Raw genomic sequence first — 16,896 nt, 5'->3', positions numbered from 1 at the left:
TAAACAGAACATAGAATTAACAAAACAGAAATCATAGCGTAAAGTAATTATAATTAATTTGTAACATCATTGTACGACTATTAACAAAAAGGATTTTATGATTTTTATCATTAATGAATTTTGTCATAATTTAAAGAGTCATTAAGGAACGATTAATATTGATAAAGTAAGAACATGATTGGTTGGAAGTTTTCTATAAAATAAGTAACAGCTATTTTAAAACATAACTATATATGTTTTAGTACTACAAAGTTATCTTCGGGGTAAGGAACATCTTATTATCTCTCACAATATTAAAGTGTCCATTAATTTTGTAACAATTTTAATAAATAAAAGTTTAACAGTCTGCCACAGAGTATACTATGCTTCCGTCATTTTTTTAGATGAAACTTCATATTTTCATCATGTTGGTGGTGACTGCGGCGTTGTCTTCAGCGAATTCTTCAGCTGACTCCCAAGAGGAGTCGGTAAAGGAGTCTTTACCGGACTGGGAGTCCGCTTACAGCCGTCACCCCTTCAGAATCCTTCGGCTATCCGACTCTTTATATGACCATTATCCGCCCGTCATCGACCCTGGATTTGCTCCTAATTTTCTCTATCCTGGCTACAAATACCTTAGACCGCGCGATAGATACAATCAGCTTTATGAATTGAACCGCAATAAATAAATAAAACAAATTAATGTCAGTTTTGCTTAATTGTTAACAATATGCATTTTTTCTCTGATATTGTTTGTTGTTTGCTCTAGGGTTATAATAAGAAAAAGATGCCAGCAGCGGCAGAATTTGTTTTGAAGAAAGATATCTTCTAGAAAATTAAGGTACTTAAATAAAAATAATGCTAATAATGCCGTGGTTAGCGGTCTGGGCTTTTAAATATTTTTTCCTAATCATAAATTTTTTTAAATGTACACCAAATAAAAGGTTAAATTTAATTCTTTAAGTTAGACTTTAGCAATTTAAAGTATGTCAGATTCTCAGCAGAAAATATATTTACACGGATGTTTTTGGCAAAAGATATTCTGAATCTATCACAGGAGATATCAAAAAGACAAAACTAGCTTGTATACTTTAGCGAGACGTGAATTTCAAGTATAATTTACATTTCAGATACATAGCTCTTATTGCTGAAGTATTAGAGGTCATGTTTCAATGTATTCATATAAGCGTTCCATCCTTACATCCGGCTTCCATCTAACAAATGTTGAAGTGAAATGTAAATTCTCGACTTTGCGTATTGTTGTGCGAGTCACGTGACCGTCCATATGAAACTTTACACGTATGTGTGAGTGTGTGTGAGTGTGTGTGTCTTAATACATAATTCAATCAGGAAGTAATCTCAGCATCTAATATGATCTCACAAATTAACTAATTTTTATTATATTATAATATGGTTGATGTCAACGCCGCGCTCTGTATACGTTTAAGATCTGATTCTCTATTGAATATTGACATACTATATTATTGGGGACGTCTTTGTGACGTCGGACTTAAATATTTTTCCGATCTCATTTAACAGACCGTAGAGCGAACTAAAATGATCATTACTACAGAAATTCAATTGTACTGTATTATAGTTATATATCTTAAAGGTCGGACGCTCCATTCTTAACATTATTTATTATGTACGTAATTTTTTCTCTATAATAATAATCAATAAATGAAATGTGGCTATTTGAACGTGTTTATATCGAAGTACTTTATAGTCGCGTGAGTTCGAGTTCAACGTCTGTTATAGTCACGAATTAGAAATGTACAAGGAGAATAAAAATAACTGAAAGAGGTATTTGTTGGAAATTAATTAACGTAACATTTTGGCATCAAATATTGTCTGAATTTGTCAAAAACAATACCGAGCTACTTACAAATATTCACCGTTACCACGACAAACTCAAGTTACAAAGCAACCTTAGTGTTATAGAAATAAGAGAATGAAGAGAATAGTTAAATGCTGTCTAAGTGACTACAAGTCCGAATAAAACACACGAGTCTTGTCACTTGAATGGATGCCATCGATTTGTACAGGTTATACAGGTTATAAGTACATATATAAATTAAATCTTCGTCCATAAGATTAATTGTAAACTGAGAGTCGTAAGTTAAATAAGGTTACTACTTTGCTTAACAATAAAATAATTCAAAGTAAACTTTTTCCAGAGAAAAGTAGATTTTTTAAAACAGTAGTTCGCACGTCACATGGCCTCGTTCGACTCGTAAATTGACAAGCCAGATGTCTGGGCGAGCGACCGCGCGCCTGTGGGATTGATCAGAGGCTATGAAATATTGATGGATTGAATAACTCTCGGAGCTGGTACAGTTAGTTAATGATATTATAAAAGACATCCAGGGATGCAAAAATGTTGTCTTAACAAAGACGAAGAATATTCAGCCGGGAAATGGTTGAGTCACCATTCGTAATATGTGTTTAAATTTAAATTGTTATTTTAATATGCTTCTGAAAATGTTTATATTTTGATATACGTTACTAATGAGGTTAGTATTGGTACGAATTAACCGTCGAAAAATGTTCACCGCAGATTTTAATTAACGTAATCAGGATTCTTCGTGCTTCGATAATTTGTGCTGAAATAAATGAAATCTGTTCAAAATTCGGGTCACGTAAAATTGTGTCCGCGTCTGCTAAATTTTCCGCAAGGAAATGTTTCAACCGCATGGGATTGAACACTTGAATTGCATCGAACTTTTCCGAGACTTTCAATTTAAAACAACTCGCTTTCCTCATTCCTCCGTCTCTGCTCGGTCTGGGGTGACGGCACTCTCGCGACACAACTATGCTATTCTAACTTCAGATTGTTGCAAATTACAAATACATACAACTTGGATTGCTTGAACCCGTGAGATCAAAACATCTATTTGAAAGGAAACAATCTTTGAATGTTTTTTAAGTTCTTAGTCAACAAAAATATCTTGTTTATGGAATAGATAATAAGGCTAAATACGCAACGTTAAAGGAGATATTGAAATTAAGTAATGTTAATATTTGTCTTTGACGTGACTTCTAATAAACTAGTAAACTATGAAATTGACTTATCCTATCCGACCGAATTGATTAAAAGCTCTCTTATTCAAACATTTTGATCTTTTAGTATGATGATTTCGTAATCCAAACTATTAGTTATTTTCAGACCGATTCTTGATCTACTCTATATATTTTAATAGTAAATTTCTCTATGCTAGTACATACACATTACAAACAAAACCTTCAACCGCTACATTATAACAAACTCATAATTCTGTCTAAAGCAGGGTCAAGCTGTTGTTTCATGAGTGCAGTTCCTAAAGTGTTGGATAACTTGCCGTCCTGGCTCGAACGCTCGGAGCAGAATATTAATTATCGGCTCCACTAATTTATGGAACACTACGGTTATATTAAATTTCTGTTCGTCGTTAGGTTACCTGCCTCGCCTGTAACGTCTGGCAGTATTACATTTTGTCGCGGTCATAATGTAATATCTAGCAGGGTCTTTGTCAGAGCCTTTTCATATATTGCTAACGTTATGTACATATGACATGTTTATAATTAAGTAGATACACATATAAAGATGAGGAATTCGCTTTCTCACACGAAAGAAATACAAACATTGAACTTTAATACGGATCTGAGTCAATTTCATCGAAGATAAATAGATATCAGTTAGTCAACCCATTCCGTGTGCATTATTTAAATTGAAGTACAAAGACTGTTAGCGAGGGTCGAGCGAACCCTTCGTACCCATAGTGTGAAGGCCGGAACGACTGGCCGAATGTTTTAGAGTTGTCTTATCGCGAATGTGAAGAACAACATCTTATTTGTGTCAAATACGAAATAACGTTTAAATAATGAGTGATTATTTAATTCGGTTATATAGTTTCAGTGTGTACTGATTTATGAAATAAGCTTTTTGTGTTCAGCAGTTTCGAGGTTGTTTATGAACAATTTGGCACACGGAGAGCTACAAAATACATATTAAAATGCTTTTCGTCACAGTGCGTCGTCTTGTAACTGGTAAGTAATGTATTGGAAGTAATCTAAATAGTTTGAAACGTAATATGTTATATCACTTTATTAAAACAATACTTGTTTAACATTTAAATGCTTTTTGAAACATCAACATTCAATTATTGAACATTTGTCGTAGGTGATGTTGCAGTTTATCGATCAATATGTATGTACGTAACTATTATGAATTATCATCGTCATAAGATGAATGATTCGTTAATCAGAACTAAAAACAAACGATTTATTAGAAAGTGGATGCAAATCTACTAAATTAAATGTATGGAAACGATGTTTCAAAAGTAGACGAGATAAGCCAAAGTAAAGTTGCAGACCACTAGAATCAATACGGCGTTTACAAATAACCGTTGTTCACTGAAGCCTGCCGCGGACCGCACGGACATTTCTCATGATCCCTACAGTTTTAGCAGTTCTATATACTTTAATTAATTTTATTATCCGCTGAAGACGAGGTGGAAGAGAACGATCCTTTACAAATATAATAATAATCGAACAGTCTTGTGAGTCCTTCATGACGCTTATATGAGTAACGGTTCAGGAATATTTAGCTTGGCTTACAATTCACTGTGAACGGTGTTGGAGAGAAAATATGAAGATTTGTATCACTTTTTTCATCCAACAAGATTGTACTTGACTGTCATTCCAGTTGGTAGGTGGAGTTGAAGCCACCGATAGTGAACGTACTCTCTTAGCAACAACCTGCCTAGTCTATCCTTAATGACACCAACATTATAATTGAAATAATAAACGGACATTCAACAGAAAGAAAAAACAATAAAAACTTCTTTGTTTTTTTATTTTTTAGATGATAAATCTATTTTCCTTTGTATTTACATCACGAGTCTCATTTAGCATGCAAAATGTATTATAATCTAAATATCACCAGCGGCAAATCAGCATATGTCCTTCGTCGCAAATAACGAGACCATAAAAACAATTTCGTTAATAAATTAATTGTTCCATACAAAAATTAAATTTGTTTTCAGCCGTTAGCTTTAGGAACACTCGGTGGAGCTTAAATGATATAACACAATAATATACAACAAAGCCCGCAGACAATACGCCCGCGCCGGGTAACGCTCAAGTGATGGAGGTACTTGATGACGTGTGACGTTATATCATTTATGATATTAATATATTACGGAGCTCCCTCAACAGACGTTATTACATGTTTTATACAGCACCAGGATCATTTAAATTTACATACGTATATACATTAATTATATAACAGTTGTCGTGCCATTGTAAGCCCAGCATATTATTCAGAAAGTTTAAATTTATGGCTCAAGTTGAAGAGTACTAAGACCATTGATAAATCGCAGTTTCAATAACTGTTCAGAAGTTATCTTCAATCATTATCAACTTGACGGAACAGAACTTATTTACAATACAGAACATAAACCTAAGAAACCTCAATATTCACGATCACTTCTGCAGTAAAATTAAATAAATACTCAACTTTAGTTTAATATTGTCCTTTATAAGCATGAATGAGCTGATTCTCTTTATCATTTAGAAGTACAGATGTTTTAAAAAACTTTGCTAAGGCATAATATTGTTTAAAATCTCCTTGAAAAAATTTTCCTTTCAATAACATGCGCCAATGTTGTTATGGTACAATACTTTATTGGAATATTTTGGTATAAATTCAAATACAGTTCTGAGCCATACTCTCCTCGTATGTCAAGGTAGTCAATCACCATGTTTAATACCCTCACCTAAGGTCCGCTCCACGTCAGCCTCGCCCCGGTCCACAAATTGTTTGTACCATTTCAGTAAGATGACGTTTTGATGTGGTTCCCCGACTATGTACTTATATTAGTTGAGCCCCACCTTTAAATGAGGGCTGCTTCGTTATAAAGCTCGTATATAGACCTTACGCCATTGACATACAGTATGCTATAGGTCGAGTGTTGTTTTACTGAAATTGAAAACTTTTGCTACGCTTTAAAATTTTTAGTACGTCGATATTTACTTTTCATGTATAGAAGTGGAATGTTGAAGAGATTGTTCAACATAGTTTGCATTGCATGGATTGGAACAAATTCAATAAAATAATCTTTTAACTGGAACACAAAGATACCCTGTTATATATATGTATATTTTCCATGGAAAAACCAATGATTTGATAATTATATTTTAGTATAACATAAACACATGACTAACATTGTACATAACAGTCACTAAAACATAACGCTGATGGTTAATATAAATGTAATACTATAATCTCTAGATGGGGGTATTTTCTTGATGGCTATAAATATTTTGTGACATCAATGTTTTAAAAATTTATTTTTTGAGTTACTCGAGAACAACATTTGAGACAATACTATATAGTATAGAATACTAAGGAGACCTCAAACATTTGGTGCCTTAAAGTTACGAGTTAGAACGTTTGTATCTGTTGTTTCGAATTGGAACAAAAACGAAGAGAAAAGAAGGATTTATTACGAAACATGTGTAGCATGAATCAATTAAATTGTGACCAAGAAAAAAGTTTACTCAAATGGCGCAAGTATGTCATCGACTATTCTTGTTCACAGGACATACTGACCTGACCGATCATAAAACAGTTAATTCCTAGAAAAGAAAATGTTAAACATCGTGTATTGAATGTACGCTCATTGAAATTTCGTTAAAATTGTTTTTTGTAATCAAGACCTGAATACATACAAATCAATCTTTCGTAATATCCTAATTAGTCGTACGTAGAATGAGATAAATAGAAAAAGACAAATTACGCTCAGTCGCTGGAATAAAAGCAGTTCAATCTAATCAAGAAAATAAACATGAAAAATATTATTAAATATGACTGAAGAGCTTACTGAACTGAATGCTTACTGAACTTAAATAACGACAAATATAATTAATTAGTGTTCAAAGATTAAATAAGACGCTTTGCTATGAGAATGCTATCTGATTATTATTTTTTTATATTAAAATATCTAATATAAAACATAATATTTATTGATACTAGCCGAAAAGACAAAAGACTTTTCCATTTTCTTGAATCAGAATGAGATGAGATTTGTTTCTTGCAGTCTCCAGCCTCCGATGGATTTCTCCTCTGAATATAAAGTTACATCATCACCAGACGTTGAAAACATGTGCCACGAGCGTTAGAACAGATGAAGTTGGAGAATTTTTTTATATATTTTATAACAACTTAACTATCACAGGGTCCAGCTATAGTTAAACTCTGTATCAGTTCCGTTTTAATAATGTCACAACTATATATCTCTCCAGTTCTTTTTTTTTTATTGATCGATTAAAATCATTATCGCAGCTGCGCTGGATAAGCTTCTGACTTTTAACTGTATTCAAAACATTAATGAATAGTATCAGTTCCACCACAATCGGTTATTAAATTTCTCTCTTAATTTAATTACTGTCCAAACTTTCTCTGTGACACTACGGCTAGTTACCACCGACAGAACCGTGTGCATATGTTTTATATAAAAATGCACTGATTTAAATTATTGAATCCCACCAAACATATATTTTTGTTGAAGGGTGAGTTTACTTAAAGAATAATTTCGACTGCTTCTAAACGAATCTAAAAGGTGAGAGGAAAACTGAGCTGTAGTAAGGAATAACCAATAAGTATCACCTTCCGATCGATTGCACTGTATTTATTGGTTACGGATAAATTTTGATTTCAATATATTTTTACTTAAGGACATAACTTTTAAGATTAATACTAAACCCCAATTTGTCACAGTACAATGGACTAGATGTAAGCTGGCACATTACGTAAATTAACCGTAAACTCGTCGGGTGCCGGTAAAGAATCGGTCAGAATTGAAATACACGAGCCGCCTATCCATAAAAAAAGCAATGGGAAACTTAAAGAAACAAAGATAAAAAGAGTCAAAGACAATTGTCATTAACCATGAAGATAGTCTTACAACGTCTGAATCATCGGTAAAGTTTGAATGAAAGGTCTCTGAACAGTTTTTAAGTCTTGAAATAAAAAATATGTTGTAATAGGACTTTTGAAAAACTTTTATCATCAAACATGGACGTAGTTTTGTAACGAGTGTGAGATATTTTAATACCTACTGAGAAAATTCAACCGAACCCTTTACTTATGCGTCATTACGTCACTTCCTGCCGTGTTACATAATTCAAGGTCACAGGAAGTTACTAATGGGTTTTGGTTCCCAAGCGAAAATAATAACAATAAACGGAGCCATATATGATCTCATTTTTGAAGTTGTATTTTCTATGAGGCTTAATTAAATGATTTAATTGATATTGTAATATCTTTACGCGTCATAAGACAAAAGTCTTGGCAGATGGACAAACATACAAGCAAAGTAAATATGTTAGGGGTTCTTCTGAATAGATTTTTTTAAAAACCTTAGAAAAATGTGTGTTCGTTTGACAGTTGGTATTTTGTTAATTCTTGTTCCTTACTTTGAGAGTTTATCAAAGTAAGGAACAAGAATTAAAACAGCAGGTTTAAGAATCAGTTGCCCGTTTCCTGAAATAGATTCTTAGATTGAGTGAAATAAATATATTAATGATTATATATATGACATGTGGACGTGTTGTTTCAGACTGGTCGTACTGCGAGGCACTTGATGGCGCGGTGACGCAGCATGCGCCGCGAGCACATCGCCGCTCTCCTGCGGCTGCTTTTTATAGCAGGTCAGTTAAAAACAGAAATGTATAGCAAACAAGTAATATTATATTATAATAAAGAGTTTGAAATACAAACTGTTATTACGTTTCCTCCAATATTTTCTTCCATCAATCGCTTGTCGCATTTGCTCGACCGCAGCTTAGGAATAAAGCCAACATGGTTGCACCTTTGGCTTATGTATATCAGATGACCATGTTTTTATATTTTTTGTTGAATTTGCATCTTGAGGTCAATTATTTTAACATAAACATTGAAGTATACAAACAATATCAAAACATATGTAAAAATTTTACTTGGGAGTAAATGAAACAACAAAAATTAATATATTGGTTGGAAATTAACAGGATGTAAGTTGTGTATGTACATAAACGTTCATTGAAATAACTTGTCAAGTTCAAATTAAATAACGGTAGTCGTTATAAAGTACATTCGCCATTAATATTCCGATCGCAGAGGAATTAGATTAAATATAACGAAAGTTTTGAAAGCCATAAATATTAATAATAAAGTTGGGAATTCAATAAGCAAGTTCCAGGAACGAGCCGAAAGACTCGGGAATCAGTTATCGTTAATGGAGTGTAAAACAGACCGAGGGCTTTAATGATTTTAGGAGACCCGGATTTAATAGAGTCCTTCACGGACTATTAGGCCTAGATATACATATGAGTATGTACATACATATATAAATATGGGTAAATGCATTAAAATATTATGTAGATAGCAAACAGAAAGAAGGTCTATATGTGTTTTTATATTTGAAAACAAAGAACTAATAGAGACGATAAAATTGGGTTCAAAAAATTAAATGTCTGACAAATCCGCAAAAGAACAAGAGAATATCCGAAAGCTCGAACTAAACGAGGCGTGGTCACATAAATCAGGGTTAATGCTCTTTCTTGCTCATCGATGGCCCAGCCTATTTCCTACAGACCTAGATTCTCCCCGGCACTTACTCTCTATCCTAGACGCTCTCATAAAACCGGTCAACATTTCACAGGGCTCTATCAAATGCTACTTTATATCACAGACACAAATTTACTATTCAGAACTATTATGATGTTATTGTTTTTTCTTTGTTTGTTCAGTCATATGCTAATTACATAAAAAAAAATTGATGTTGATGAAACCTTGAGTAGGAATGTGGATTCATGGATTCAAGTCAGCCAGCGATAACACACTGCGGGTTAAAATTATATGAAATTTAATTTTATAAATTGTTAACTGAACATTGATATATCTGACTCAGTTAAAATGAGATATTTTAACTTTAGTAATAATTATATGTATTTCGGAGCTTAATTACTTAAACATCGCTAAGGGTCATTAATTTCAATGCAACGATTTAAACTGTACAAAATATTGAAGTCAGGATTTATTGTATTATTGATGTATAATAATAATAAGTCTAGTCGGAGCTAAACGAAATACATTAACTATTTACACAAATGTTTGAATAAAAAAAATATGTTAAAACAAATCATATACAGAATTTAGTAATTTTAATTTTAAAGTATTTATATATTGTTCATAAATTCTTATTTTATAATTAGTTCTAATGTATATAACATTAGAATATTCATTGTTGGCTTTCTGAACGTATCATAAGTTATCTGGTATAGTTGCCAGTCACCTAATCTTGTAATATCATTAACAACGCAACAAAGTATTTAAACAGCTCCCTCCCCTCCTACACGTGACTCCACGTTGGTTTGGCTATATTTGTTCAGGTTTACTTGTCGGGAATAGATTTGTTTTATATATAAGTATAAAATGAAGAAAATATTCCATTTCTCTAAAAACCTAAAAATACGTTTTCCTTAGCTTTAAACATTAAAGCCATGCTTTAAGTAATATGTAGAATAAATATACTGCGCATACATTTCAGTATGAATGCAAACATTTCAATTTCTGTCCAAAAGTCGTCTAATATTCCTAGAACCGTCACATTTCAGAATTCCTTTTAATTTTCGTTAATATTTTCTCAAAGACTGCAGAAGCTTGAGGTCTTAATAAAATGGGGGTTAAACCGCGCTAGACGCAACAATTAGCTCCCTTTATATTGTGACGGTATAATGTATTGTTTGCTACGTCCAACTAACATTAACTTAAATCCATGTTTATATTAGAAGAGGTTATGTTATATTATCATTCCTGTAGTAGTTATTTATACATGTTAATTATTTTAGATAAAACCTGATTAATGTAATTACTTATAAGTAAGTTCGATTTTATTACAATTACTAATTTTAATAGTCAAATATTTCGGTAGAACAATATAGATGTTGTATAGAAACGTTTAAGGTTTCAGTTTAAGGAACTACATCAGACGTTAAAATTTCAACAGGTGGTGCAAGTTTTGTGAATCCATACGCAAACGAGGAGCGGGCGGAGGTAACAGACCTGAGCCAGGTATGGGTGGAGATCCCCAGGAGTGTGGTCGCTCTGGGGGGAGATGTCCGTGTGTCAGTACACGGCGTCAGAGACACCGGCGGCTTGAGGGTACGCCTCGCGCGAGAAGACGACGAAGATCGAACCCTCCTCGCCACCATGCCACTAGCTTTAGACTCCGAGAGCCGCATGACACTACCGTGCGGCTACTTCCCTAGAGGCGGCAGCTACTATCTAGAAATCGTAGCAGATAAGGAAACCGTCCTTGACTATGACAACACCACTGTCAGAGTTAGGAGGGACTTAGGTCAAGGTGGAATTATGGAAACTGGAGATAGTGTGGTGAAGTCCTGGAAATTTGACGTCCTGTGGCCTAGCGCTAACCTGGACGTGACCCCAGAACGGATTCAAACATACCCGGAGAGACAGGTGACGGCGATCCTAGAGTTTCCGAAGGTAGTTTGTACACCCTTGGAAGATGGCGCGGACTTTTGGTTGGAACTATTGTATTGTGGACACTCGAGTGGAGGCGCAGTGCTTTGTGATGGGAAGAATAGTAGCTCCCATGCTCACGTCCTGTATTCAGAACAGGTATCGTTTCTTAATTTATCCATTTTATATTTTTAGAAGTTTACTCTGCAATATAAATATCAAAACTCAATTTCCAACCAACGAAGAATTAGGAAGATACATTTTGAAACGAACCCAATCAAATAAAAACGTAATTCTGTGAATTGATAATTTGTTATATTTATTGATGTAACGAATCCAGCTCGCCCCGGACGGAAACATTTTATATCAATGAGTAATTTATAAAACAAACAACGTCCAAGTGATAAAACGATAATAGTGGGAAGCTACCTTAATTAGATTTCAATAATTTTCAACTAAGAAGTGCAATAGATGTCTCATAATATAAATAGTAGTCAGTACTAGTGACGTTGTTACACTGTTCTATTTTTAATTGAGGTTCATGAATAATGACTAAGATTTTTCCAAAAGAACCGGCGAGATTTCAATTCGTTTTGACTTTAAGACTTAAATAGTAGTTTTAAATTAGTTTCTAAAAAACTTATGACTTGGTCTCGGTTAAAGGTGTGTAAAATATAATTAACAAGGGTAAAGATCCTCGATTTAAATGATTCATAAAGGATGTTCTTACAGACAATGTTCATATTAGCATCTATTCTACTAGTATGTATATTGATTGTTTAGATGCATGGCTTCCCCGGTCGACGTACAATGACACTCAGGTGCGAACTATTCGGTCAAGCGGGGGACTACGCCCTCACTCTGAGACCAGCTGCCTCTGCGGGTCCGCAAGACTTGGCGGTGGCTTTTGTTAAGGTAAACATTCAATATTACTTACATAGGAATTATTATATATTTTTTGATCGTATGATTATTTTAGTTATTACATTTTAGGTATACCATTGTGTAAGTAATCTAATATAGTAGACTTGTACCCCGACGCTCCACATATATGAATATGCAAGAGATTTATCTAGTGTGAATGTCAGGCTATTGCAAAAACTCGACCGTCTGTTTATTGAGATTCATGGCTCGACATATTTATGGGAAATAAACCCTTTGTTTGAATGCACGTAAAATCTTCGATCCTTTATTTGCCGAAGGTTTTATTGTAATTCTCGATAGCCTTTGAATCATTATTGAGGTGATAAAATATTGGGTGATGATATTTATCGCTCTTTTCACTGAACGACTGCTCTACTGACCATGTCGAAGACCAAATCTTCCCTCTTTATTTTAATTAAATGTTATTGTACATTTAATTAATGATTCTTATTTTTTATATTAAATAATACTTATGAAGTTTTTTTAACTATTGTCTAAAAATATCCAGTTATGTCAAACCTCGTTCGTTCTAATAATTACCTTATTTTACAGAAACAGTTGTTTTCTTTGTGTGAGTTGAGTTTATTTGATGGAAATACAAAACAAACAGCAATAATAACTATTCCCATAAATTGTTTAAAGTATTTATTTAAGAACTGTTCAGTTGTTTGCTGTTAAAAGCTATTTTATATCGCCACGTCAAAATCTTAAATTAAAGTGGTAAAAGAAAAAAAGTATATTTATTCCCATTTAATATAAATTAAAACAAAATTATCTCTCATTTGGTTTTTATACCGCGTTACTCAGCATTATCCTCTAACAAAAATAATAAAATCAGAAAATTTTCATGAGAAACGAGAATTTGCCCACTTGTCCGATTCTAAATTGACTTATTATGACATTTAAAGAGACAACATTGGTCTGAAGTAATATAATAAATATATCTCAATATATTTTATATAGGCGGATTGGTCAGAGCAGTTCGTGTTGAACGTTCACGGAGGGTCAGTGTTCCCGTGCGGTGATGGAGTCAGGGTGTTGTTCCAATATCCCGAGTGTGTGCTGGAGGGGGCGGACCGAGTGCGAGTGTTCGGACGAGAAGCGGAAAGATTAAGATACGTCGCCGAGAGGAGAGTCAGGAGGTAGGGGCTATGGAAATGGGCAATAGTGAGGTTCCTTGATAGATAAAACCGATTAAAATGGTAAATTACTTAAAGCAATTTGCTAGTTACGACTTAAGTTAGTTTTATTTTAATCTTATTTTATATATATATTACTAATGCTTACAGTCGTTTTATAATAAGGTGCAAGCAGATAATTATAAAACGTCTGCTACGCTTAAAGTCGACCGAATATAAGAGACTAGAGAATGTCGCCTTCATCCTCACACGCGTTCACATGCAACATCTTTTCATGTCATAACATTCTACCTTATACATAAACAGGAATACAACCAATAAAAGAGTAGAGTAAATAAAATATAGCAAAGAACTCGATTCGCTGGACCGTGCTATGAACATTATATTTGTTTAGTTAAAAAGAAAAACAAGAATAAATTGATAAAAGGAGTACGCTACGTCCATTCTTAGTTGCAGCATGTTCTGCCGAAACAATGTAAATTAGTAAAACAACGAAAGAAAACTTGAATTTGCTACACACAGTTTAAACAGCAATAGACTTAAATCTTGCAAATAATGGTATGTTATAAACGATGAGAAACTAATTATAACGGATGTTCCAGAGGTCAACACACAGCTTCCTTCGATTGTAGACTGTTCAGTGAACGTTATCCAGAGTACTGTTTCGTGTACGTCTCCCAGGCGGTTACCGGCGCGGTCGCTGATGTTAGGATGGATTGTTTACCCACACTACCACTATCAGGTACTTCTCTTATAGGTATGATGAATAAACGTTTATAATAAACATAAAGTCACGATGACAAGACACCTTTTCTTTATAATCTATATGAACTGTTATTAATAATTGTTCGTAATCAGATGGCGGCGCTGGAGGATGGGGTGAGTGGTCTCCATGGTCGGCCTGCCCGGCACCAGCTCAGTGCTCGACCCGCACGAGGAGCAGACACCGCTTCTGTGATTCACCGCCTCCCGCGTACGGAGCCAAGTTCTGTGAGGTATATAAATGACAATTCATTTAAAACTATCCTTCATTGAATTTATAAATTTGGTTGTGTTTTTAATTATTATAAATACCTTTAAATATAGACCACATGAAAATTTTCTAAAGAAATATAAGTAGTTTCATTGTCTTATTTTATAAAACAAACGACTTAATATTTAAAAGAGGTTTCTTATTTTTCCTACTTATTTGTTGTTGTTTATCTTTCGATGACGATCTCCAAGACTACAGTATCTTAGCAACCGTTAGTCAATACCATTAAATTGCGCACACTGTCACGAATTTTAGAATATTCTATTTTTTTATTTTTACCGCAAATATGGCGCCTAAAAAAGATAAAGGGAAAGAAGAGGATGGGAAACATAAAGGAGGAGGAGGTACTTTTACAGAAGTTGAGAAAACTTTCTTAGAGCTTCAGGTAACAGAGTGTAATCGAAAAATAGCAAGACTTAGAAGCGCTGTTGATGACTATGAACAAAAAAATGAAGAACTACAAAAAGCATACGATAAACTTGACGAAGACAGGGCAGATATTATAGCATATTTGAAAAAAACTCTTAATCTAAAGAATGAGGAAAATAGTGAGTTAAAAGAAAAAGTCAAGGGATTAGAAGAGACTAGAGAAATAGAAACTGCACAGTTTAAAGAAACAGTTGCAGATTTGGAAAAGAACTTTACAATAATGAAAGACCAATTGACTTCTGAAAACAAACTGCTTGCGGGTAAATTAAATACCTTAGAAGAATTCAGAGCTATAAGGGATGATCTTATGAGAAAGTTTGATAACCAAGAACAAGCATTTAAAGACCAAGAAATGAAATATAAAAGAATTATTTATGATGCTGAAAAGAAATTTGTCATAGGAAAGGACAAATTGAAAAAAGAAATGGAGGCGCGCTTATTACAACTTGCTCAAGACTTCCAGGATGCGACAGAGTTACGTATAGCTGCATCCACTCATAGAGTGATTCGAGAGAACATTGCTATCAATAATGAGTTGGATAGTATTTTATCAACACAAGCTAAATTAGCTGACCAAAATGAGAAATATAAAGAGAGTGAAAGAGCTGCACGGGTCGCTTTAGAGTTAGCAGAGGAAGAAAGAGATAAAGCTATCAATAAAAATGTTATTCAACTCAAAGTCATTGACCAATTGACAACAGCATTCCAGGATATTAAAAAAGAAAAAGGAATTTATGACAAACGTATCTTGGATTTTGAAACTCTTCAAGTTAAAGTTCAAAAACTTGTAAAAGAAAATGAAAATTTGTCGCTACAAGTACGCATATTGGAACAAAACTTGCATGTTCGTATGAATGATCAAAATAAGGCTTCTGTAGAAGCGTCAAAAGTTTTTAAAGAATGTGCCAGACTAAAACGTATACTTAAGGAAGCTGCAATTGCCGTGCAGGCAGCACTAAAACTGGATGATTGGGCTACTAGTGATCCTACTAAAGAAGTTATGGATAGACATGTCTTACTTTCGCGTTTGCTTTCTATTCTAGCCCAGTATCGAGAAATGCAACGAACAGAATCTCTAGAAACTTTAGCCTCATTCAGTAAAATATACGAGGAAGGAGACCTCGGTTTTATACCAAAACCGCTCCAAAGAAAGTCTATAATTTCTGCTACTGTGTCTTTAACCTCTAAAGAATCTTCCAAATCAGATCAAGGGACATCAGAAATTTCACTTGTCTCGTCATCACTTGGAAGTGTTAAGACTATTCCTAGTATAAAACTCATTCCACCTTCAACAGAACCCCCACCTCCAGAAAAAGAAAGTTTGCAATCCTTTGTAACCTCGACTAAATCTACTATAAGCGGCAGTGAAGAAGAATTAGAGGAAACACCTGAAAGTGAAATGAATATAGAACAAAAATTAGAAGCTAGTAAACTTGAGATTCAAAAATCAATACTTAAAGATCTACAATATTCACAAATGATATCGCAATCTCAGCTGGCAAGTGATTTGAAACATGGATCTAAATCAGTCATAATTGAAGAACCAGTTGAAGAGGCAGAAGAAGCAGACGGAGAAGAAAAGACAAAGAAAGAAGAAGAAGCAATTGGAGAAGAGGAAGGAAAACACGAGGCGGGTGAAGAGACAGCAGAAATAAAATCAGAAAAGAGTGTTGTTGACGGAGAAGAGACTGCCGAAGAAAAATGATACATTTATTGAGTTTGAAACATTTTGGTAACATATATACGAACACTTAGAATGTATTTCTGAACCATGTTATTTTACAGTGTTATATAATAAATATTTCTTAATAAATTAATCTTTTATTTTGCTTTAATATAAAATACACTACAATCATGATTCTCTCAATGTAAAAATAATAATTCTA

The 16,896-nt window shown here is 33.7% G+C and overlaps 2 protein-coding genes and 1 long non-coding RNA gene across 4 annotated transcripts in view; all 3 read left to right on the top strand.

The window, feature by feature from the left end:
* The window catches only part of LOC116769388 (uncharacterized), a 113,354-nt gene that overhangs the window by 85,647 nt on the left and 10,811 nt on the right, over positions 1 to 16,896 (top strand). For both annotated transcript variants that reach the window (XM_032660457.2, XM_032660456.2), the window contains 6 exons: positions 8,580 to 8,670; positions 11,010 to 11,644; positions 12,269 to 12,400; positions 13,373 to 13,551; positions 14,151 to 14,290; positions 14,407 to 14,543. In XM_032660457.2, coding sequence (XP_032516348.2) covers positions 8,622 to 8,670; positions 11,010 to 11,644; positions 12,269 to 12,400; positions 13,373 to 13,551; positions 14,151 to 14,290; positions 14,407 to 14,543 — 1,272 coding nt within the window. In that variant the 5' untranslated portion in view covers positions 8,580 to 8,621. The remainder of the gene's footprint in view (positions 1 to 8,579; positions 8,671 to 11,009; positions 11,645 to 12,268; positions 12,401 to 13,372; positions 13,552 to 14,150; positions 14,291 to 14,406; positions 14,544 to 16,896) is intronic.
* On the top strand, positions 209 to 687 carry LOC133319194 (uncharacterized). The gene is made up of 2 exons (XR_009752866.1): positions 209 to 263; positions 384 to 687. It is a non-coding gene; the product is annotated as an uncharacterized LOC133319194 (long non-coding RNA).
* On the top strand, positions 14,780 to 16,817 carry LOC116769390 (cilia- and flagella-associated protein 157). Its single transcript, XM_032660460.2, has one exon. It carries the CDS (start codon positions 14,868 to 14,870, stop codon positions 16,713 to 16,715), a length of 1,848 nt encoding a protein of 615 aa, XP_032516351.2. The 5' UTR covers positions 14,780 to 14,867; the 3' UTR covers positions 16,716 to 16,817.

Source organism: Danaus plexippus, chromosome 14 (genome assembly GCF_018135715.1).
Source record: "Danaus plexippus chromosome 14, MEX_DaPlex, whole genome shotgun sequence".
NCBI lineage: Eukaryota > Metazoa > Arthropoda > Insecta > Lepidoptera > Nymphalidae > Danaus > Danaus plexippus.
This window is presented reverse-complemented; position numbering and strand designations above follow the sequence as displayed.

Coding starts and splice junctions, on each gene's coding strand:
- LOC116769390 (XM_032660460.2), top strand. CDS start 14,868: ATGGCGCCTAAAAAAGATAAAGGGAAAGAAGAGGATGGGAAACATAAA.